The sequence below is a fragment of the Pipistrellus kuhlii genome, unplaced genomic scaffold, assembly GCF_014108245.1.
Source record: "Pipistrellus kuhlii isolate mPipKuh1 unplaced genomic scaffold, mPipKuh1.p scaffold_m20_p_10, whole genome shotgun sequence".
In the NCBI taxonomy this organism is placed as follows: Eukaryota; Metazoa; Chordata; class Mammalia; order Chiroptera; family Vespertilionidae; genus Pipistrellus; species Pipistrellus kuhlii.
Window position 1 is genome coordinate 41,953,149 of NW_023425405.1, and position 23,042 is coordinate 41,976,190.

At 39.1% G+C, this 23,042-nt stretch overlaps 1 protein-coding gene across 4 annotated transcripts in view; it reads left to right on the forward strand.

The window, feature by feature from the left end:
- The window catches only part of LOC118714339 (phosphatidylcholine translocator ABCB4), a 150,441-nt gene that overhangs the window by 13,364 nt on the left and 114,035 nt on the right, over positions 1–23,042 (forward strand). For 2 of the 4 annotated variants that reach the window (XM_036429544.2, XM_045578482.1), the window contains 5 exons: positions 5,597–5,654; positions 7,576–7,767; positions 8,171–8,342; positions 14,326–14,450; positions 21,248–21,419. In XM_036429544.2, the coding sequence (XP_036285437.1) occupies positions 5,597–5,654; positions 7,576–7,767; positions 8,171–8,342; positions 14,326–14,450; positions 21,248–21,419 (719 nt within the window). Of the gene's footprint in view, positions 1–5,596; positions 5,655–7,575; positions 7,768–8,170; positions 8,343–14,325; positions 14,451–18,762; positions 18,783–21,247; positions 21,420–23,042 lie in introns of those variants that run through there. The other 2 variants (XM_045578484.1, XM_036429543.2) reach the window with 2 other exon arrangements.

Consider the following 23,042-nt stretch of genomic DNA (forward strand, 5'->3'; position numbering starts at 1 on the left):
AAACTAGAAGGAATGCAAGCCCTAAGCCTTGAGGAAAAAATCTGTTGTTAACAGTAACTAAAGCTGAGCACTTTATTCCTTTCATGAACTCCATTTTTCCTTTCATGAACATAAGGTTGAGACTATTACCTATACTTTACCGATGAGAAAATGGGGCCTAGAGGATTGAGTACATTTAAATTGCCTGGGGTCGTAGAGTTAGCAATTAGTCAGTTTTGAACCCATGCAGACTGGCCCCAAGTCTATACATTGAAGAAATAGAGGGACACCCAGAAAGGAGGACATTGCGGTTAACATGCTAATCCAGAAATTAGAGAACACAGGGGAGATTTGCCAAGTCTCCTAGTGGTTAAAAGTCAGAGATACTCTTTATATAGTTCCTGAATATTTATTGTCTCTAATGATTCACTTTATGGTCCATCCACATCTTTCTCTATAACTCTATTACAGTAATTCCTGTTCAATCTCCTACCAAATGGTGGGCCGAGGAAAGGAGAAAATGAGGCCCTCAAATTTAAATATGAGTTAATAATTCAGATAAAAAGGGATAGAGTGGAACTAATTTATTTTTATTTTTATCATTATAATCCATACTCTCACTGCTCATCTGAGAACCTGAAAATTGTTTGTAAAGTACCATTTCTCAAAATAGAATCTATATTTTGCTGCGTAAACTATGAGTGCATGTATTAAGTGCAGATCTTGAATGTGTATTAGTGTTGTAAACAAAGGAAACATTTCCATCTGTATCCTCAAGGTTAGCATTACAAGTGTGCTCCAAACTAGACTGTTAGCCAATATTTCAAAGCTAAGTACATACTCTCTAAAAATTTCCATGATGGATCTGTTTTCTTTTACGTATTCAAGACTTTTCTCTGCTGCTGAATTTCATTGGAAAAATTCTTATAGATTTCTGGAAGATTAGGTACCAAATAATGGCAATATAATTCCAAGTATATTATTTAGTGTGGCAATTTATGTTTTAAGTTTGAGTTAAAACTTAAAATATGGCTGATTTTTCTAGAATTAGTGTAACATACTCAGACTTTTTTTAGTTGCTATCGAAGGAGTGCTTTTCTACCAAAAAAGTAGATTAGTTAGCAACATGCTATCTGCAGTATATTATAAAAATATCAAAAAAATAACTGTAGACAGCTATTACCTGACCCATTCTAGATGCTTAAAAGTGGGATGAATAAAGAAAGCCTGAATTATAGAATTTTGTGGGTGAAAAAGAGCCTAGATTTTTATCTGGCCCAAATCCATCCTATCTAATAAAGAGGGAATACGCTAATTGACCCTCATCCCATCTCAAAGATAGTGACACCCATGACCAATAAGAGGGAATATGCTACTTGACTGCCCCATCCTCAAAGATGGTGGAACCCACAGCCAATAAGGAGGGAATATGCTAATTGACTGTCACACCCTCAAAGATGGAAGCACCCACAGCCACAGATGGCAACACACAATCCCCTCAGCCCTGCTGGGGTGCCTGCCTTTGGAGTCCCCCAGACCCCTCAGCCCCCCAGTCACCTAGGGCCAGCCCAAGGCACAGGCAAGCCTCAGATGGCTGCTGCCCAGGGCCACCAAGGCTCAATTAACCAGGAAAGGCTGAAGCTTGCGCTGCCAACAGGGGCAGCAGCAGAGGTGTGATGGGGGCATCGCCTTCCTCTGGTCACCTCCTGCCCCTGAGGGCTCTCAGACTCTAAGAGGGGGGCAGACTGGGCTGAGGGACCCCCCCCCTTCCAGTGCATGAATTTTCATGCACTGGGCCTCTGGTGTTTTTATAGGTGTAGAAACCAATGCCCAAGAACTTGAAACCACCTGGCCACGATGGAATTGCTTGCTAGTTGACAGAGTTGAGTTCCTGGGTCAGAAGTCCTCCCTTTGAGTGTTTGTTTGTTGGTGTGTGTTTTTCTACTCTAGTAGTGATTTCAAACTCTGCCTAAAATTGTAGCAAACCTCAGTATTTTCTTTTTCTTTTTCTTTTTAAATGAGAACATTTTATTTATTTATTATTTATTTATTTATTTATTTATTATATATATTTTATTGATTTTTTACAGAGAGGAAGGGAGAGAGAGATAGAGAGCTAGAAACATCGATGAGAGAGAAACATCGACCAGCTGCCTCTTGCACACCCCCCACCGGGGATGTGCCCGCAACCAATATACATGCCCCTGACCGGAATCGAACCTGGGACCTTTCAGTACGCAGACTGACGCTCTACCACTGAGCCAAACCAGCTTTGGCAAACCTCAGTATTTTCACTTGGTCTTTCCTCCAGGTGCCATCCTGGTAGGTTGAGTTGCTTATTAGTAAGTCAGGTAGGTCATCCATGGGGCACAGGTCTTCAGGCCTGAGGTGGGAAGCAGCACCCACCAGAAGAGCATGGCTCCTAGAGTCCTCTTTGTCTGCAATAGGCCCAGCCACACAGAGTGGCAGGCACTAGCCTGAGCAATGCATGAGGATTGATCCTCTAGGCCAGTGTTTCCCAAACTTTTGACATATGCGTGCCCTTTCTATAATTTTCGTTACGCTGAGTACCCCTCGTACTCATGAGAACGTAGAATTAGGTGCAGCTAAGCACGGTGCAGTGCACATCCCCACCAAACTCTGGTGCAACTCGTACCCCACCAAACTCTTCCCTTACCCCTGGGGGTATGTGTACCACACTTTGGGAAACACTGATCTAGGCAAAAGGTCTAAATTCCTGCACAAGAAGACTGGAAAACTTGGAATCATGGTATTCCTGAGTTAGAATGGACCTTGTGGGTCAAAAGTCAGGGGTTGACTATCTGCACTAATAAAAGAGAAAGATGCAAATTGACCGTACCTTCGCAACACCCACCAGCCAATCAGGAGTGAATATGCAAATTAGCCCAACAACGATGATGGGTTAATTTGTATATGCAGGTGCCGAGCGGCCAGGGATGGGGCGGGATGTTTGCATCATCGTCGTGGTGATGATGCAGGCGGTCCACGCCACCCCAGCCTCTCCGGGCTGCTGGGCAGCGAGGGAAGGTGGAAGGGCGGCTCTGGGGCCGAAGGGGAAAGGCAGCTCCGGGGCTGGGGTGGAAAAGCGGTGCCGGCAGCCAGGAGATGGAAGGCCCACTCTTGCACGAATCTTCATGCATTGGGCCTCTAGTCTTCTATAATCAGAGAACCACCCAAATAACATCTGTAAATAACATCTGTCAGGGAAGCTTTCCTGGTCAGATAGCTGAAAGGGAGGCTTCCGTGGCTGAAAGTGGTAGAGGAGAGCCCCGAGCCAGGATAGTCACTGGTGGCATTCTCTTCTGCCATCTGGCAGTGCCAAGGTCGCTCCTCAGCCACCACCTACAGCCCCGGCTGCACCTGAGGCAGAGACAGAGCGAGCGTAGCAACAAAGCTTGGCGGCTTCACGTTCTGTCAGTGCAACAATCAATGTGTCCAGGCTGATTTTTTCCTTTCTTTATCAGTTATAAGACTGTTTCTGCTCCAAAATGAGGACAGGATAATAAGTAGTGGGGTAAGGATTTGTTTCCTTATCACTCCTGGAATTTTCCATCTTATCTCACTAGCCAGGAAGTGTTTCTAAATGGTATTAATTGTCACTAGTGTGTTTCACTACCAAACCAAGACAAACCAGCACTTGTTATTCGTCAATTTATTGATGGTAGCCATTCTGACAGGTGTGAAGTGATAGCTCATCGTGATTTTAATTTGCATTTCTCTGGTGATTAGTGATGTTGAGCATCTTTTCATATGTCTGTTGGCCTGTTCTCTGTGTCTCTTTATTTCTTCCTTACTTTCTGTATTCCCCCTCAGTGTGGTCTTCCCCAGGGTTCTGTGCTTGCTTGCCTGCCATCCTGTCCTCACAAGTGAGGAGAGATGGCTTTTTTCTCCCCTGAATTTAGCTATGGCCACTAGTACATGACTCCTAAGTCTTCGGACCTGAACTCTCCAAAACTGGAAAGCCACCATCTGACTAATCATTGGACATCTTCAACCGAATGTCCCAGGTACCACAGAATACAAACCTTCAAAACCAAACTAGCATCTGACCAGACCTACTGCTTTGACTGATGGCTCATTTCCCACAGTGACCTCACCCCGCTCCAGATGCTCACATCCAAGGTCTCGATAGACCTTTGTTTTGACTCTCTCGACTTGTGTTCTATCAGTTGCTGACACCCGTAACTTCTCCCTCTCTAAATCTTATGTGCACTCTCTGTCTTTTATGTTCTCACTTAGATCCTCTTTCTTTACTTAATCTCAGTAGCTCGAGTCTCTCAGTCTCTCCTGTTTTAATCTTATATTTTGCTGGCAGCTAAATCATCCTCGACCATACCTCTGCTTATGTTTTTGGTTTTTTTTTGAACAAACTGTTAAATGATGACTAGTTTTTATACACCTTACCTATTGGGCCCAGATTATCTTTCCAGCTACATATCTGCCTCTTCCCATCCTCAAAACACACCCCCGACCCCAGCTGAACTGGCTCACTCGTTCTTCATACTTGCCGTGGACTTTTGTCCATGTTGTTCCCTTTGCCAGAAAAAGTTTTCTTCCCGTTTCTCATACCTGTCAAAATCAGACCCATTAGAGCTAGATCGCTCATATTATGTTATAGCATAACTTTTAAAATCATTTTAATGATTAAAATCATTTTAATCACAAGATTAAAGGTGTGCTTCCCCAGTGATCCAACAATCTTATTTATGTCATTTATTCTATAAAAAAATTTACTATATATTCATATGTGTTTATAAGTATGTTTAATACAGCATTACTTGTGACAGTAAAATATTGGAAACAAGTAAAATAGATGTAATGTTGAAAAAATAGAGATACACATATAAATACACATACTGACATGGAAAATTGGCCACTGAATAGGGACTGTACTTCTATTTAAAAAAAAAAACACAAGCTTGTATGTATATTTGTGTATCTGTATACACCTATTCAGAAAAGAAAACATGAAAAACTATACACCAAAATATCAAACAGTGATTATCATATGTATTGGTGGAGGTGGGATATTCAAGTTTTAGTGTCTAACAATGTCAACATTTGCTAATACTGTGTGATAAGCTCACTGGTGTTTATTACATTATCCTCTGTATTTTATATATTGTAAGTAAAAGCAGGATCTGGAAAAACACAGTGTTAGCTTTTAAATACTAAGTGCTCAGGTGTCAAGTCTGCACTGATATTTATCAGGACAGAGACCCTAGAAAAACTTTTTCCTGTCATATTTGAGTGATATTTCACAAAATATCTTCATTCAAGGATAATAATGAGACTAATATTCCTGCTGACAGACCTCTTCTTCTTAGTAAATGTGGGTTTTTTCTTGCAAATAAGCTCCATTGAAGTGTGTGTGTGTGTGTGTGTGTGTGTGTGTGTGTGTGTGTGATGGTCAGCAGTGAAGGATTTGAATGGATGCTGTAATGTTTATACACAATTAAAACTGAGTCAATTTGAGCTATTTTTGTGTAATTGTTAAGTGACACAAATGTAATTCATTTTTGTATGCTTATTTTTAATGGAGAACAAAGACATAATAATATATATATATATATATTTTTTTTGTGCGGTGGTCTAGGTATCAACATTTTCAACTTTTCAGATCCCTTCAAAAAGCTGGAGGAAGAAATGACCACGTAATTTGACATTTTCCTTACTCTTGTTAAAGCTTTTCTGTATCTAGATTGATTGTGGCAATGTTTAAAAGTTTGCATTTAATAAAGATTTAAAGTTTGAGGAGGACAATATCATTGTTAGTTTTCTAGGAAGATATAATATAGAATTTTAAGAAAATGATTAGCTGCATAAGATGTAGGGTTAAGTCTAGATTAGATTTACATATGCATTGGTAAATATAGAATACATATACAGGGCAATAAGATTTCAAAGTGGCCCTTTGAAATGTAGAATTAATTAAGAATCACATTAATTTCAATAGCTTTGTAATTATTAGTTTGCTTCCTGGATGTTTTCAGGATGTAATGATGTAATAATGAGATCAGTCAACAGGGTTTTTAAAAAAACATAGCATGTAATTCTAAATAATTAAACAAAACATCCCAAAATAAATATAATCACTCTTATCTTAACTCACCTCAGGGAATCTTTTGTTAATAACTTACATATCTTGAACATAATGTGCCCAAGAACAGGTTATAAAAGATGTCCAAAGGTATGAATTGATGAATCAGAAGGTAATTCCACATTATTCTATAAGTAATCTCGTAGATTTGAAGAGAATGAAAATGTTTGATCATTTATTGAAAGATGAGAAACAAGTATTTCTAATATTCATATGGAAAATTTAATATTGGGGAAAATAAAACTGTTCTATAATCATCCTATAAAGTCTTAAACATAAATATATTTGTTTGAGTAATCATAGACTGATGGTTAAAATACATGCATTGATTTTCAAAGCATGAGTTCTACTTGTTAAATAGGATTTCTTTTTGGCTATGTCTTGCTAGATCATTACCACTATATAATAATTAATCATTGAGTTACCTATTAGCTAAAATTTAATACTGGAATTGTATCTTCCTTGTTAGAAACTTTAAATGACAAGGTGTAGCTCTGGGAAGGTATGTGTACCAGGATTCCTGCTGAGTCAGGAGCAGTGCAATCAGAGAATGGTTACAACATAACCATTTTTATAGCTTTTTCATGATTCATTCAAACATAGTTATTTGAGGGTGGCAAGTAATGAACTTTTACAAAAAGGGAAATATTGATATATTTAATGTTAGAACGTGTGTCTTAATTGCTTAGTAAAACCCAACAGTTGTTTGCATTCTTAAACAGGAAGAGTCAGCGTGAGGAAACATAAATTCAACATTTTTAGATGATCAGGGGCCTGGTTTCAGAAGATGCTCCCGGTTTTTACTGTCAGAGTTTAAACTAGAAGGACTCTACAGTTTGATTCATTAAGCATCATAGACTAGCTCCTGAAGGCCAATTGGGCAGATGGTATAAAAATACTTCTTATTTCAATTGTCTCTTGGCATTCCAGCTCTGCCAGAGTAATAACAAAAAAAGCCAGGGGACCATTTCCATCTCCTGGTTTCACTTCCTGGCAAGGTCTGTCACTTCTCTCCATGTGCTAATGTGCAGAAAACTGGTGCTGAGGTGTGACAAGCAGGTAGGACAACCTTGGTAGATCTTACCTGAATCTCTGATGCTCCAGGCCTTCCACAATACCTGGCAGTCTCTGTGCTGGGCACTGGCCAAGTATGTTACATGCGTGACCGCATTACAGTTCTTAGTTCCATTTTACCCAGGAGAAAACTGAAGTTTAGGCAGGTTAAGCAGCCCGCCCCAGATTACACCTCAGGCAAGTGAGGAGTTGGAATGGGAGCCAGCGCAGAAAGTGCACTCTTAACCATCCCCCTCTACCAGCACAGACATAGTTGGAGATCAGCCTGCTGGTCACAGCCCCTTCCTATTTGCTAAGGACTGGAGGGTAGCCAGAGAGCCAACGAGGAAAAATGAGTGGTGTGTTTGGGAATGATTCACTGATCAGAAAACAGCATGTGCAGTTCTTTTCTTGTTTTTCAGGTATGCCTACTACTACAGTGGGATTGGAGCTGGTGTGCTCGTCGCTGCTTACATTCAGGTTTCCTTCTGGTGCCTGGCAGCTGGAAGGCAGATATTTAAAATTAGGAAGCAGTTCTTTCACGCTATAATGCGGCAGGAGATAGGCTGGTTTGACGTACATGATGTTGGGGAGCTGAACACTCGGCTCACAGAGTAAGTACCTGGCTTTATGCTGAACTCAGATGTGGTTCTGCTTCTTATTGAGAGAAAAGAGATGCCATGACACCTGTTAGGACATGTCCGTACATCGCCTGGAAGTAGTTAGGAGACTAAGTTCCTTCTGAGCAGCGGCATGTCTTGTGCATCTTTTTTGTTCCCAGTACATGAGTCAGGACATGAGGGGGGACCTGGATGGCTGGCATTGAATGAGGAACTGACTTCCCAGACAGAAAGTCCTCTGCCAGCGAGCAGCAGAGCAAAGCATGACACTCCCTGGAGCTGGAGCTGAGATGCCAATGAGTTAACCCCATGTCCAAACAAAGGAAAACTGGATTCAGGGGGAAGGTTCTGTGTTCACAATTCTGACGTTTGTTTCTAACACTATTTGTTCTTTTAGTGATGTCTCCAAAATTAATGAAGGAATTGGTGACAAAATTGGAATATTCTTTCAGTCGATATCAACATTTCTCACTGGCTTTATAGTTGGATTTACACGTGGTTGGGAGCTAACCCTTGTGATTTTGGCCGTCAGTCCTGTTCTTGGACTGTCAGCTGCCATCTGGGCAAAGGTAGGTGACGCCTGATAATCCAGGCCCTCAAACTATGGCTGTTTTTACCAAATGATGACCCTGACTCTATACCTGATCCATTCAAAATCAGTAATCCTCTGTTCAAAATCGGAGGGAATCAACAGATGCCACCTCATTGACTTCTACCCCTGCCAGGACTCCAGGCTGTCCTGGGCCCTGGGGTTACTTGGAGAAGAGCTGAGAGAGAAAGGAGTAGCTCTCTTATCTTATCTTCTGCCTTTTTATAAAAGGCATGCTCACCTCTTTAAAGAGCTGTGTTCTCTAGTTGATAATTCCATACTCACACAGCAAATAGAAACCCATGTTTAGTGAACCACACACGTGTCCCATTCAATTAGCTTGATTAGTGTTCATGTTTTTGGTTTGGTAGATTTTGTTAATTGATAAGTCAGTTTTATCAGCATCATAAATGGTTTTATGTTTATATATATTTAAATCCATTGGTATGAAAGTAATTTTTAAAAAGTATGTCCTACTCTGATGTGCATTGTAAATACTAAGTCTGTAGTTCTCTCTCCTGGTCACAAAGGCAGAGTAAAACTTATTTTCCCTCTTAAGGCTCAGTGTGGTGTTCATTTTAAACCTATTAGACGTAAGAGCAGGCTGTGGTGGAGAGATCGGCCCAGTATGTAATTTCTATTGGGTTTAACACAACTTAAAGAAAGTGCTACAAATTCGTGTGGGGAAAAACATATCAAATAAAGGAGAGCCAACCAACGCTGAGGCCAACAATAGTAATCAGGTGCAAACATTGCGAAGTTTTAGGTTTTTATTCTGTAGGATAGATATTGTTTTGTTCTTGCAAACAGTAACTGCCATTTATTGGGTATTTACTCTGTTATCTTTCTTTTTTTCTTTTTTTTAATATATTTTATTGATTTTTTACAGAGAGGAAGGGAGAGGGATAGAGAGCTAGAAACCGGTTTCGGGGACTCTGTTATCTTTCTGAAGTATAGCTATTAGACCATTTTACAGAGGAAGAAACTGAAGTTTTGAGGATTCTGTTAATTTGCTGCTCAGAATAGCACAGGCTTTCAATGGTATTCTTGGTGGTTAAATTGCATCTCAGTATCAGTCAGCTGAAACATTTGGCAAAAGCTTTCCACGTTAATCGGTTTTTCTGTTTATAATATTAAGCGAGTCAGGTGACCAATTCTTCATATGAGAATTTGTTGATAAACTATCTAAAATGTATTGGTGTCCGTTCTAGTTAAGTTAGGAAAATAACTCATCTTTTATTAACTAATTATGCATTGCTTCAGATACTATTTACTTGATAAATAGCTTATTGCTGGAGACATACATTTTAACCCTCACTCTGCATTCTCTGATTGTGGGCCATTTTTAAAAATATATATTTTTATTGATTTCAGAGAGGAAGGGAGAGGGAGAGAAATAGAAACATCAGTGATGAGAGAGAATCACTGATCGGCTGCCTCTTGCACGACCCCTACTGGGGATTAGCCCACAACCAGGACATGTGCCCTTGACAGGAATAAAACTTGGTACCTTTCAGTCCGCAGACCGATGCTCTATCCACTGAGCCAAACCAGCTAAGGCGGTTGTGGGCCATTTAAAAAGGAATGTGGTCCAGTCTGGGAAGCCTCTTTGTCCCTGTGAGCCTGAGGCTGTCCTATCCAACCCAGAGACACCAGGGCAAGAAGGAAGCACAGGAAGGGACCCAGTCCCAGCAACCTTCCTGGTCCAGGAAGCCTTTCGATGGGCACGGAGCTTCTCTTTCCCACCCAGGGCACAAGTAGGAGCATCTACACACTTTGCCCCTAGCAGGAGGTACCTGGTGGAATGACCTTGAGAAGCCCCCTTTAGACCCGCAGGTAGCAGAGGCAGGCTCCATAAGAGCCCCAGCAGCTCCAAATAAACCCCTCTGACCAAAGCAATCCTAGCGAGGCTCTGAATATTAAACTGCCAATAGGACCAAAACTCACAAAAGTAGGCCAAAAATGATGAATGTGAACTGCAATTGAAAGTTCTTTTTAAAAATAGTAGGCCAAAAATTGCACCCTAAACCCAAAGAGGGTTACTCTTTGCTAAAATAAAGGTTTAAACAGGACTCAGAGTCTCCTAACATAATAGATAAAAGGTCCAGGATATAATAAGATTTTACTTGTCACATTTAGCACCAAAAACACAACTTGAATGAGAGAAAGACCAATTAAACTGACACCAATATTGATGTAAGTCAGATGCTAGAATGATTTGAAGGGAATTTTTAAATAGCTAGTATAAAAATGCTTCACTAAGCCATTATAAATTCTCTTGAAACAAACAAAAAAAAAATAGAAAATGTCAGCAATGAAACAGTTATTAAAAAAGAACAAAGTGAAATTAGAGATAGAAGATACACAGCAGAAAAGTCAGGTTGGATGAGCTCTGACACAGTGAGTGGAGATAATAGAATAGGATCAGCACATTGGGAGAGAGAACAATAGAATTCATCTATTCTGAAATGAGGAGAAAATGAAAAGACTCAGGGACCTGTGGAACAATAGCAAAAGGTCCAAAAAACAATCATATTTATTACCATTGAAGTCCCAAAAGATGAGGAGAAAGAGTGGGACTGAAGGCGTATTGGAAGAAATAATGGCTGAAAATGTGGACCCAACAATAGCAGGCTATCCTTCAACAACTGAATGGTCAAACTATCCATGAAATACTACCTGCCAATAAAATGGAAAAAAAAAAACTTTAAAAAAAATTTATATATATATATATATATATATATATATATATATATATATATATATGTGTGTGTGTGTGTGTGTGTGTGTGTGTGTGTGTGTGTGTGTATTGATTTCAGAGAGGAAAGGAGAGGGATAGAGAGCTAGAAACATTGATCAGAGAGAAACATCAATTTGTTGCCCCCTGAACACACACACACACACACACACACACACACATACACACACACCCCACCGGGGATGTGCCTGAAACCAAGGTACACACCCTTGACTGGAATTGAACCCAGGACTCTTCAGTCCGCAAGCCAATGTTCTATCCACTGAGCCAAACTGGCCAGGGCTGGAAAAAACTCTTGATTCACTTAACAACCTAGATGAATCTCAAGAGAATTATACTGGGGTGGCAGGGGGAGAGTCATTTCAAAAAGGTGATAAAACCATATGATTCCATTTATGTAAGGTTCTTGGAATGACAAGATTATAGACAGAGAACAGATTAGTGTTCTCCTGAGGTTAGGGATGATTGGGGTGGGGGTGGGGGGGAGATAAGGGGTAAGGTAAGAGGTGGCTATGGCTATAAAAACTAGCATCAGGGATCCTTGTAATGAAATTGCTCTGTGTCATGACTGTAGTTACATGAATATACAGAGGTATATATATTGCTTATATCTAAATACACACACAAATGCACATGAAACTGGTAAATCCGAATAACACGGATGGATTATATCAATGTTCAGTTCCTAGTAGGGATTTTGTACTGTAGCTTTCCAGATGTTACTACTGGGGACATGGATGAAGAATGCATGGGATCTCAGTTTGCTTCTTACTGCATGTGAATCTGTAGTTATCTCAAAAACAAAAGGTATCAATTATCTCAAAACCAAAACTCCACTGAGAAGTAGAAAAATGAAGTCCAGAATATCTATAGTGGTAAAAAACATATTGTTTCCAAATACATTAGTTTGAATAATATAAAATTGCCTATTAGCAGACAGCTTTTAACTTAAAGAAATAACAATTTCGTATGTCTCAAACGGATAATAATTAAGCTTTGTTAAGAAATCATCAGCCTTGGGAAGAAGGGATGGGCTAGTGATGTTTTTAATATAGTTTATGTGGGGAGTTGTAATAATGGAATTATCACCATTTGTTTACATTAGACTAACAGTGGAAGTTGCCATTTCATATCCCTAAGAACAGTTCGGAAGGTTTTTTTTAACAGGCATGATCTCTTCAAGTACAAAAGCAAAACAAAACACTTTGTGAAGATTCTGTTGTAGTTTTGCTTACTCACATGCTTATCATTATGGAATCTCATGAAGGGGAATTGGGGGAAAGAGCCAGGCTTATTAAATGTTGTGTGGTAGTTGATATATTTAAGAGCGACTTAAAATAACATATTTTGAAACACCTAATTTGAAAGTATTTCTGGTAATCTTCCTGTCGTTGCCTGCCTCGGTTGTGGTGACTGTTACAGGGTGATATTTTCAGAGAAGCAGAGAAAAATAGCTGAAGCATAATGCATGTGACTCTCATTTTATGCAGCGCGTTGGCTCAGGGACGGCAATGAGCTCCCTGGCACAGACCCAAGGTTGTGAGTGATTCAGGCAGGTGCCGCCCTCGGAAGATGGCTGTGAGGAGGCAGCGAGGCCTGGGGTGTGGGCGGGATGTTAGATAAGTGCATGCAGCACAATGTCTGCCCGTGGGGCATGGTGAATAAGTGTTCGTTTGCTCTCACCCACCCGTTCCTACGTCTGCCACAGCTTCTTTTCACCTTGACACTCAGCCAAGGAAGAAGTGCATTGTTAAAACCAAAACAGCTTTGGGCTCTTTATGACAAGAAGGAATAGACTAGTAGTACTTACGCAAGTGAGTCCGCAAATGCCTGTAAATTATTTATGAAACGGTGTAATAGGTTAATCAGTAGTGTATTATGAACTGCTCGTGTGTAACCTTTAGCTGGATGGTTGGCTACGTAGGCATTCCGTATATAAATAGTAGCCTTGGCCCTTCGCCCAGGCCAGGCGATTTGATTTTCATAAGAAGGCCCTTTAGGACTAGAGTTCACACATGTCAATGGCTGGTTTCAGAGAGTGAATCCCTCTAGTGGCTATTCTTTCAGGCTTTGAAGCCATATGGTATCAGGCTTGAATCTTGGGTATTTTCTCTTTAAAAAAAAAAAAAAAAAATTTTTAGATATATTTTTATTGATTTTAGAGAGGAAGGGAGAGAGAAACATCAATGATGAGAATCATTGATTGGCTGCCTCCCGCAGGCCCCCTACAGGGGATCGAGCTCGCAACCCAGGCTTGTGCCCCCGACCGGAATCGAACCCAGGACCCTTCAGTCCACAGGCCGACGCTCTGTCCACTAAGCCAAACTTGCTAAGGCCTGGGTATTTTCTTTATTTGTAAAATGATGTAACCTCTTCATTCCTCCATTTCCGCAGATATAGTAGGGGCAGTAGTACCTACTTCACTGTGCAATTGAGAAGAATAAATGAGATCCTGTGTATTTAAAGTACCCTGTACTGTTTCTTCCACAGAATAAATGCCCCGGAACCAGACAGAGGAATCAAAGAACACCCATAAAACAAAGCCTCCCCTGGTGGCTGCATGTATTATTTTGCTCAGCAGTGCCAGCTTTCCTGGCATGTGAAACTTGCTTGTCCCTAGCATTCTTCTGACTCACACTTCTAAATCAGAGTACCATGAGCAAGGGCTGGGATTCCTTGGTGTAATGCCTTTTTTCCACATTTGTTTATGTTTTACTGAAGCTTTCTCTAAACTCCTAGTTTTATTTATTCAGATGAGGATCCCTGAAGCATTTAGTGAGAAAAAAAATATTTTAATGGAGGTTATTATATACTAGAGGCCCAGTGCATGGAATTTGTGCACAGATAGGGATCCTAGAGGCTGCTGGCTGTTGGCGGGGGCCTTCCTTTGTTCCACGCCGCCCCCTGGTGGTCAGCACAGGTCAGAGTGAGCGATTTAACTCCTGGTATCCTGAGGGGACACTTTGCATATTAGGCTTATATATATATATAGATGTATATAGATCAGCTCTGTTTTAAGAGAATTTAAGTGTCTTACAGAGTAAATATCTGTATACTAAAAATTAGAATGTCATGACCAAAGACATTTTGTTCAATGAATATATTAATGTTACCAGCAGCATCTGTGTATATATTTTTATTTTACAAATGATAAAATGAACTTGTTTAAAAAATTTACATGATCTTAAATTGCATTTTTAAACAGATACTATCTTCATTTACTGATAAAGAACTCTTTGCATATGCAAAAGCTGGATCAGTAGCTGAGGAGGTCTTAGCAGCCATTCGAACTGTGATTGCTTTCGGAGGACAGAAGAAAGAACTGGAAAGGTTTGAATCTCTTTTTAAGTCGATAGGAATGTTAAATTCTGTGTCATCTTTTATGCCCTTCAGGCTGACAGTGTTGTTGACAATGTGTATGTTTCTTTAAACAGCTTCATCCATATTACAGCATGTCTAATATTCTGGAGAAGTTGTGATTCTAGTTGTACTCTCCCTTTTGTTGTTGTTGTTAATGTCATATACTTGTTTCTTCTTTAACCATTTGAACAATTTTTCAGTTACAGTTTACATTCAATATTATTCTGTATTGGTTTCAGGTGTATAGTGTAATGGTTAGATAATTATATACTTTACAATGTGGTTCCCTGATATTTCCAGTACCCACCTGGCACTATACACCATTTTTTACGATATTATTAACTGTATTCTCTATGCTATAATTTACATCCCCATGGCTATTCTAACAATTTGTACTGCTTAATCCCTTCCCCTTTTTCACCCAGTCCCTCAACCTCCCCCCCCCCTACTCCACCCCCGGCAATAATCAATCTGTTCTCTATATCTATGAATTTCTTCTTATATCTGCTAATTCAAAGAATTTCCTAGAGACTTCTAGTTGGGTAGTGGCATAAAAATAGTTCCTTGGTGCTGAACCATTTTATCCCTGGCGATAATGTTTCCATCTAGTAAATTCTTATTTATTTCTGTATTTGATATCATTGACACATACCATCCTTGATTTTTCTAAGATTGAATGAGTATTTTTGTGTAAGATCTGTGGGGACATGTTAATTTCTGATTCATTTCCCCTCTTGCCTGGCCCCTCATCAGTAGTTATGCTCCATGATTTAGAAGAGAAAAATATAATTAAAAAGCACATCTGTGCAAACGTTCAGAATCTTTTTAACTGTGTTGTTTCCCTTACAACTACTTATATTCCCTTTTATTAGATTTCTGAGAGTATACATGGTAATTTATCGAAATTTAGAATATCAGATTCATTGATTTCTGAGCAGCAATTGAATTTACTTAAAGTTAACATCTGATAATACAGTATTTTAGGTTATGACTATTTCTTTTAGAAAATAGGAAAAACTAAACTGTATTGTTTGGGAGGGCATACATTGTTAAAGCCATAAAGGAAAATGGGATAAGGAGTTGTGGGTGATAGTGGGACACAGAACAGGGGGTTTCTGTGGGGCTGACGGTGTTTCATTTCTTGACCTCAGTTGTGGTTACGTGGTTATTCACTATATAATTATTCTTTAAACTGTACATAAGGTGCTTGGAGTAGCCTTTTGTTCATATGTGATATTTTACCCCATAAAGATGTCCTCTAAGAATGATTTGTGACAAGGTAGTACTATTGTCCAAAGGAAAGACCTATCTTGATTTTTTTGCTAAGGTTTTTGCCCTTCCCTTAAGATATGTCTGGCCACTAAACTGAGGAATCTTCCTGAGTGACCAGGCAAACATCCAGTGAGATAAATTCCCTCTTCTCCTGGAGCTTAAATTCTAACAGGGCAGAGGAAGGGTACAGACAACCACAAAAAAAAAAATAGAATAAAATAAAACAATACCTAATATAGCAGGTGGGGTAAATATTATTGGGAAATAAAAGACTTTATTAGAGGCATAGGGTTTCTTGTAGAGATGCTATTCACAAAGTTCTTTCTGAATAGTTGATGGCTGAGCTGACAAAGAATAAAGGTTTTAACTTGGGATCCTTTCCAGTTTTCCTCCATGGAAAGGTGGACCAGAAAAGTACGATGCCCACTAGTGCAGGGAGACAAGCAAAGTGTATCTGCTTCTGCCTTGTTTCTGAGCTGGGGGAAAGCATCTTCCCATAGAAATCAAAACCTCGGGCTTCTACACAGTAGGGTCTGAATTTATATACTCTGCAGGCCAAGGAAACGAAGAGTAAAAATACTAAATAAAAATAAAAGCTGTAATGATTGGAAAATAGAAACAAAATTTTCATGATTCGTAGATGATATGATTATAGGCATGGAGATTCCTGTAGAGCCTGCAGACTAACAGCATAAAGTAAGATCTGAGTACCTGGTCAGGATTCAGAAAAAAATGTCACTCCAGGAACCAGCAGGAAATAGATAGTATTGCATCAGTTCTAAGGTGCACATTTTTCTGTCACAACTCATCCTCTCTGGCATTGAGATAAGCCCTACAATCAGTGACTTTTTACAACTGCTATGGATCTCAATTCTTCCAGGTGGGACTTGGGTTTGTGCCAATCACTGGGGTCACTGATCCAAGACCACCTTACATTAACTTCTCTGTCTACACTCCTAGTAGGAATTCACACTTCAGACCTGCATGGATACTGCCTTATGGTTCAGATTCCCAGGGGAGGGTTTTCCCTGCCCTTTCCCTGTTGCCAAGGTTGAGACACAAGTTCTCCTGCTGTCACTTTCCATGAGGCACATGCTTATAATAGAGACTCTAGCCCTTTGGGTCTCACCTGTATGTGAACTGATGCTACATCAAATAACAGAATAACAATGCTTCCTAAAGTTAATCACATCCTAAATTTGAGAAATATGATACTTTTGAAAGATGATTAGCAACAAAATGATAATGAGATATGAGATATAACCAGGGTAGAAGGGAGAGGGCATTATGGGAGTCAAGTCCAATATGCAGAACTTAGATGAATCTGATCATTTTAGTTCACTAAAAGTGTAAGGGCATCAAGATATTTTTTAAATGGAGTGCTTTAATTAGTAGGTACAGACATATTTTTGTCTTCTAGAGAAGATGGTGATCAACTTTTTATTATAAGAATAAGCAAATGGGCCTACATAGCTCTATTCAAAGGTTCATTTTATATATGGAAGCATTTCTTCACATGATAAGAGTTACTGGGATGTATCTTTGAAAGAACAACCTCCCCTGGAAAATTGGAAATTAGTATTGTCTGAAGTTAAGCATTGGTTTAAGATTACAGTCTGAAGTCCCAAGGTTCTTTCCAGATTGCCCATTTCTTAAAAGTTCATTTATTCAACATATTTAACCAGCATCCACCACATGACAAGCACTGTGCTAACTTCTGGATTGTCAGTGAATAGAATCAGAAATAGAGGATATTTACCCTTATGTGATCCTTAGTCAAAATAGAAAGGTAGAAAAAAAGGGAAGGAAGGAAAGAAGAATATAAGAAAGACATCAAAGAAGCAGATTATAAATTTTTCAAACATGCAATGAACCAATCAAAGAGTATGCTGATGAAGGTGAGGAGGGCAAACTTGCTTTAAATATGGTGGTCAGGAAGGCATTTCTGAGGAGGAAGGGATGAGAAATGGCCTTCCTGGGTGAGGGCCGGGATAGTAGAGTCTTTTGGATGTCCTGAGGGGGCAATGACTGTAGGAAATAGAGCTCAGCTGAGCTAGGGGAGATTGCGGTGAAGAGAAGCTGTTGAAGGTGGGTCAGGCCATAACGTGGGGAATTCCAAGTTGTGATAAGGAGTTAGGATTTTATTCCAAGGGCAATGGGAAGGCGTTGAGGATCTTAAAGAAGAAAAGGGGTGTCCACATCATGTTTAAGATGATTTCTCTGTCTGTAAGTGGGCTGGTGAGTAGAGGAGGGCAGTAGAAGAGTAGAGCCCGGTGGACCAGTGGGAAGACTGCAATGGTGGTCCAGGTGAGAGGGCTTACGGTGGCCTGATGGAGACTGCTGCCAGGAGATGGGTAACAGGTACATAGATTTGGGATATAATCTGGAAGTAGAATTGATAAAACTATTCTGAGACCAAATATAATCCTTCAGTTTCTTCCCCTTTCCTTTTCAGCTTCCAAGTACACAAGCAACTAAGGTCTCTAGACTCCCTGTTCAAGTTAGCAGGAGGAAACTTAAAGTGAAAATTAACCAGAATATAAAATGAATTTAATCAATAGTAGAAAATTGTTTTATTCTCCTTAATTAATTTTTTTCTCTCTGCATGTGTCTTACAAGTGTTTGTCTATTAATATTGCTTTTTATTTGCTTAATTAAAATTGTTTCTTGCACTTGTAAGTGGCTGGTAAATATTTGTATAATTTTTAATTAAGAAGAAGAATTTTTTCTAAATACCAATGTTTTTTGTTATGTGACTTCAGTCAATTTTAGGAACTCCTACTTTAATTACCATAATGCTTTCAGTGAATTTAATAGCTGATTTTGTATTTTTTATGGAAATGCTAATCAAAAAATAAAAGGACTATTGTTTATCTCTCCCCCTTCCCCCTCCTTACCCCTTTCTTTTTTTCATTTTCTTTTCTGGTATCTAAATTATTTTCTTCCTTGTTGCTTCTTCCTATGCAAATGTTTCCTCTGGCTGCATGCGACAACAGCTTATCAGTGAAAGATTTCTACATTAGTCTCTCGGTAAGCAAGAACTGAAATAAAGAAGATAAGAGGGTGTTAGTCATACTGTTAATGTTCCTTAAATGTAATCATGTATAATTTATGCCTAGTAGTACTTTTCATCTCAGATTAACTCATAAAGTGATATATATATATATCTCAACCATTGAAACCTCTTTCTCAAAGATAATTTTTAGTTCAAAGGTTAAAACTGGCAAGTTGGGGATTGACATTTTTGGAGGAAGAAATAATGATACTCTAATAATACGTTACTATTTTATCACGATGAAGTTCTGTTTAAATTTGGTCTTCAGCGAACGTGGGGGCCATGTAAATTTCATTCGACAGGCTTTCCCAACTGATAGATAGCTGGTTAAACAAAGTCATGAGGCTAAAAAGAATGCATGTTTCCATCTGAGCAGGGCTTGAACCACTGTACATGCTAATGGAACAAACCCCCAACGAAAATTAGTATGACATTTATATGGTCATGTTTTTTTTTTAGATTAAAGACCTCAAAATATGAATTCTATGTGGAAGTAAGTTCTTTTATCACAACAACGATGAACTCTTTTTCTGTCAGGCAGTGGTCTAAATTCTGCAGGGCATTGTGATTAATAGGATAAAGACAGATGTAAAGCTTAGTTATAATCTGTCCTATTTCCCTACTAATATTACCTTGATTCTTTATTTTTAATGATCCTTCCTTTACTTTAAATTTGGGCCCCATTATCTTAGCTCCACATCTTGTCTTTTTGAGCAAAGTAGTCTGCTGTGTTCTTTTCAAATGAAGATGAAGTTACAGACAGCAACTCCTTTAACTTTAACACCAGATAGTCACTGATCCCCACGGGTTTAAAAAGTACAAGAATTAACGTTTGGGAGAGAGCTTTAAATCATTAGAACTGGGGGGAGAAAATCTTATCAGTGGACACCAACATTGTTTTTTATTTGCTTCCTTGCTTTTGCCCTCTTTTGTATAATTTGAAGTGCTATGTAATACTTTTTACACTTAAATAAACTGTAAACCATACAGTGATTTCCACAGTTATTGCTCTACTTTCTGTAAGAAGTATTCATGGGTATTCTCCAAGTTTGGCTAATATGATAGAGACCATTGTACTGTGAACAGGTTGCAGGGTCCTCAATGTGCTGAGATTTTTATTTTCTCAGTCCCTGAGCCTGAGGTGGGTGACCTGAACCACCAGGCCAGAGCCCCTTCTTCCAGCAGTGGGCAGCCATGACATGACCGTGTTGGGGGCGGTGACTGATGGAATAGGATGTAGGCGATGTGTAGAAAGACTAACGAAGGGGACGCTGATACACAGTGAGGGATTATTACGTATTTTTAAGCCTGATCATTTTTTCAGGTCCGTGATTTTTTAAAAATAAATGTCGATGGAAATAAGATAAACTACATAATTTATTTAAATGTAAAATGTATTGCATAACAATTCACAAAATGCTCCTACACATATGTCAAACAAACTCAAAAGACACTGGGAGCTTTGCTAGAAATAAATGACAAAGATTTACTCACGGTTTTTATTATAGTATGCAAACTAGAAACACAGCGAGGCAAAACCCCAGACGTGTTTGATGGGGAAAGAAAAGTTAAGAGTTCTTATAACAAAAATCACATCCTTGAGAATAATCAGTCCTGCATCCTTAGCCCCATGATGGGCCCAGAACCGTTACCAGTCAGAAGTCAGGTGATATGATCTGGCTGATGGATGCCACGTGCTGTGGAGGATAGGCACCAGGGGGTCTGGTCTTGCCACGAGTCCTTTAGAGGATCTTCGGTTTAAATAAATGTCTGGGCATTGAAACAAGACTGGGAAGTTCAAAAGCTTTCATTTCCCAGCTTGTTAAAGCAGGAATAGAAACCCTTCCTGCCTCAGCCTACTTGATTTGAATAATTTAGCAGCTTGACCACGGTGATTCCATTTTCTCTCTTCACCCTTCTCCTCACTTGGTTTTCTTTCCGTTGGTTCTTCTTGTAGACCCGCAGAGATGCAGGTTGGGGTGCAGTACGACTCCAAAGCTGCTGTAATAGTCAGAGATGTGAAGGGCTTACTTCCTAGCATTATTTCTTCATTTTATTAATACATTAAAAAAGCACGCAGATGGTAAGGGAAAGAAGAGTGTTCATAGTGTCTGTTTTGTTTTGTGTATGAAACAATGCCGGTGTTAGAAGTTTGCAAACTATTATTCCACTAATTTCACTGTTGCTAAGGCCAACAAAAAAGATGTTTTTAGAAGACTCCCCCCACCAATTAATCCCCTTAAGACTCATTTCCCTCCTCTACAAGAAGAGATTAAATAGTTCTAACATTCTAGGATCAATGTATGGACAAAAGGAGAAATACATGTAAAACACCTACCACAGGGCTGGGCACATTGTAAGTCCTCAATAAGCATTCTGCTGTATTGACCCATTTTACATGTTTATGAGTATATGTGATCATCTCTGTTACTCCTCCCAGGTACAACAAAAATTTGGAAGAAGCTAAAAGAATCGGGATAAGGAAAGCCATTACGGCCAACATCTCTATGGGCGCTGCTTTCCTGTTGATCTATGCATCATATGCTCTGGCATTCTGGTATGGGACCTCCTTGGTCCTTTCAGGAAAATACACTATTGGAAAAGTACTCACTGTAAGTGATAGCATATTAAGAAAAGAATCACTGTTTTAAAAAAAAAAAAAGCCAATGAAATGGCAGGGTGGTGTGGGCTTGACTGTTGGAGAATACATCTTGAAGAACGAGTGAATAACATAGGCATTAACTATTAGATTGAAAAGTGGTAAGGAAATCAGGTGTATTCAACAACCAGTTTTGTCTTTTTTGTAATCCCCTTTGAAAAGCCTATCCTGTGGCCTAGATTAATACTAAGGTCACCAGTCTCTATAGCATAAACTTTTCATTAGTGAATCTATATATTTTTAAATATATATATTTAAATATATATAAATTTTATATATATATATATATTTTTTTTCTCCATTGATTTTAGAGAGAGGAAGGGAGAAGGAGAGAGAGGAACATCAATTGATTGCCTCCTGCATGCCCCCTACTGTGGATCGAGCCCACAACCAGGGCATGTGCCCTGAACTGGAATCGAACTCACAGCCTCCTGGTGCCTGGAATGGTGCTCAATCAAATGAGCCACACAGGTCAGGCTCAGTCTGCATGTTGATCTAATAAAGTGCATATTGTTAGTAGTGTCACTTGGTTCCTTTTTCATAGGCTAATAAGCATAAGTATATTTAGTTAATGGCAGACCCTATTTGATTGAGTCCCTTAAAATCAGTTCCCTTTCTCAGGAAATAGGTAGTGTGGGTCTGATAATTGTGTATCTTGTTTTTTCAGACTTTGCCTCATCTACGATGTATAGGGCTCTTCAGTTAAGAATGGTTTTAACCAAAAAGCTTTCATTAGGATAGTGATACTGTGGGTGAGCCTTGGTTGATAAGAGAAGTATTCTACTTCATTGTGATATATATATATATATATATATATATATATATATATATATATATATAGGCAGTTGTAAATCCAGTACTCACTGAGCACAGATCTGCCTTTCAAAATGGAACCATCGAGAATAGGAGCAAGCCACAGGATTTGATATCAGGCTGACGTGTTTCAAATTCCAGCCTATAACTTTTAGCTGTATGCTTTGGGGCAGCCACATAGACTTTTCTAGCCTTCATACCTCTTTTGCCAAATAGAAATGGCAGTGTTGTTGTAAAGACTAATTGATAAAAATGAATATAGAATCACTTAGCAGAATTCCTTGTATGTGAATTCTTGGGGACTAAAATTGCTGTGTGGTTTAGAAAGAAAGGAATAGTGACATTAGTTCTCTTTCACCCGGATGAGAAACAAAATCAAAGCCAGGTCTTTATCAATAAGAAACTGATTTGGGCAAAATCAAAACCTGTTTACCTGACCTCAAAGAGAACAGTTTGGTAGAGGGGGGAAGAAAAGACAACCTGGTAAAGAATAATGCCTTAGATGTGTGTGCTGTACAATTTACAAAATATTTTTATATGTGCTGTTTCTGGGTATGGAACATAGAATTTTGCCTGTTGGTTTTTTTTTTCTTTGTTTTTTTTCTTTGTTTTTTTTTCTTTCTTTTTTTCAAATGAAAAATGGAAACCCAGAAACTCTAGAAGAATTGCCTGGAGACATATAGCCAAATAGTACTTAACCCAGGATTCAGACCTAGACCTTGTGTGTCTCCTACTAGGGCAGTGTTTTTCAACCTTTTTTGGG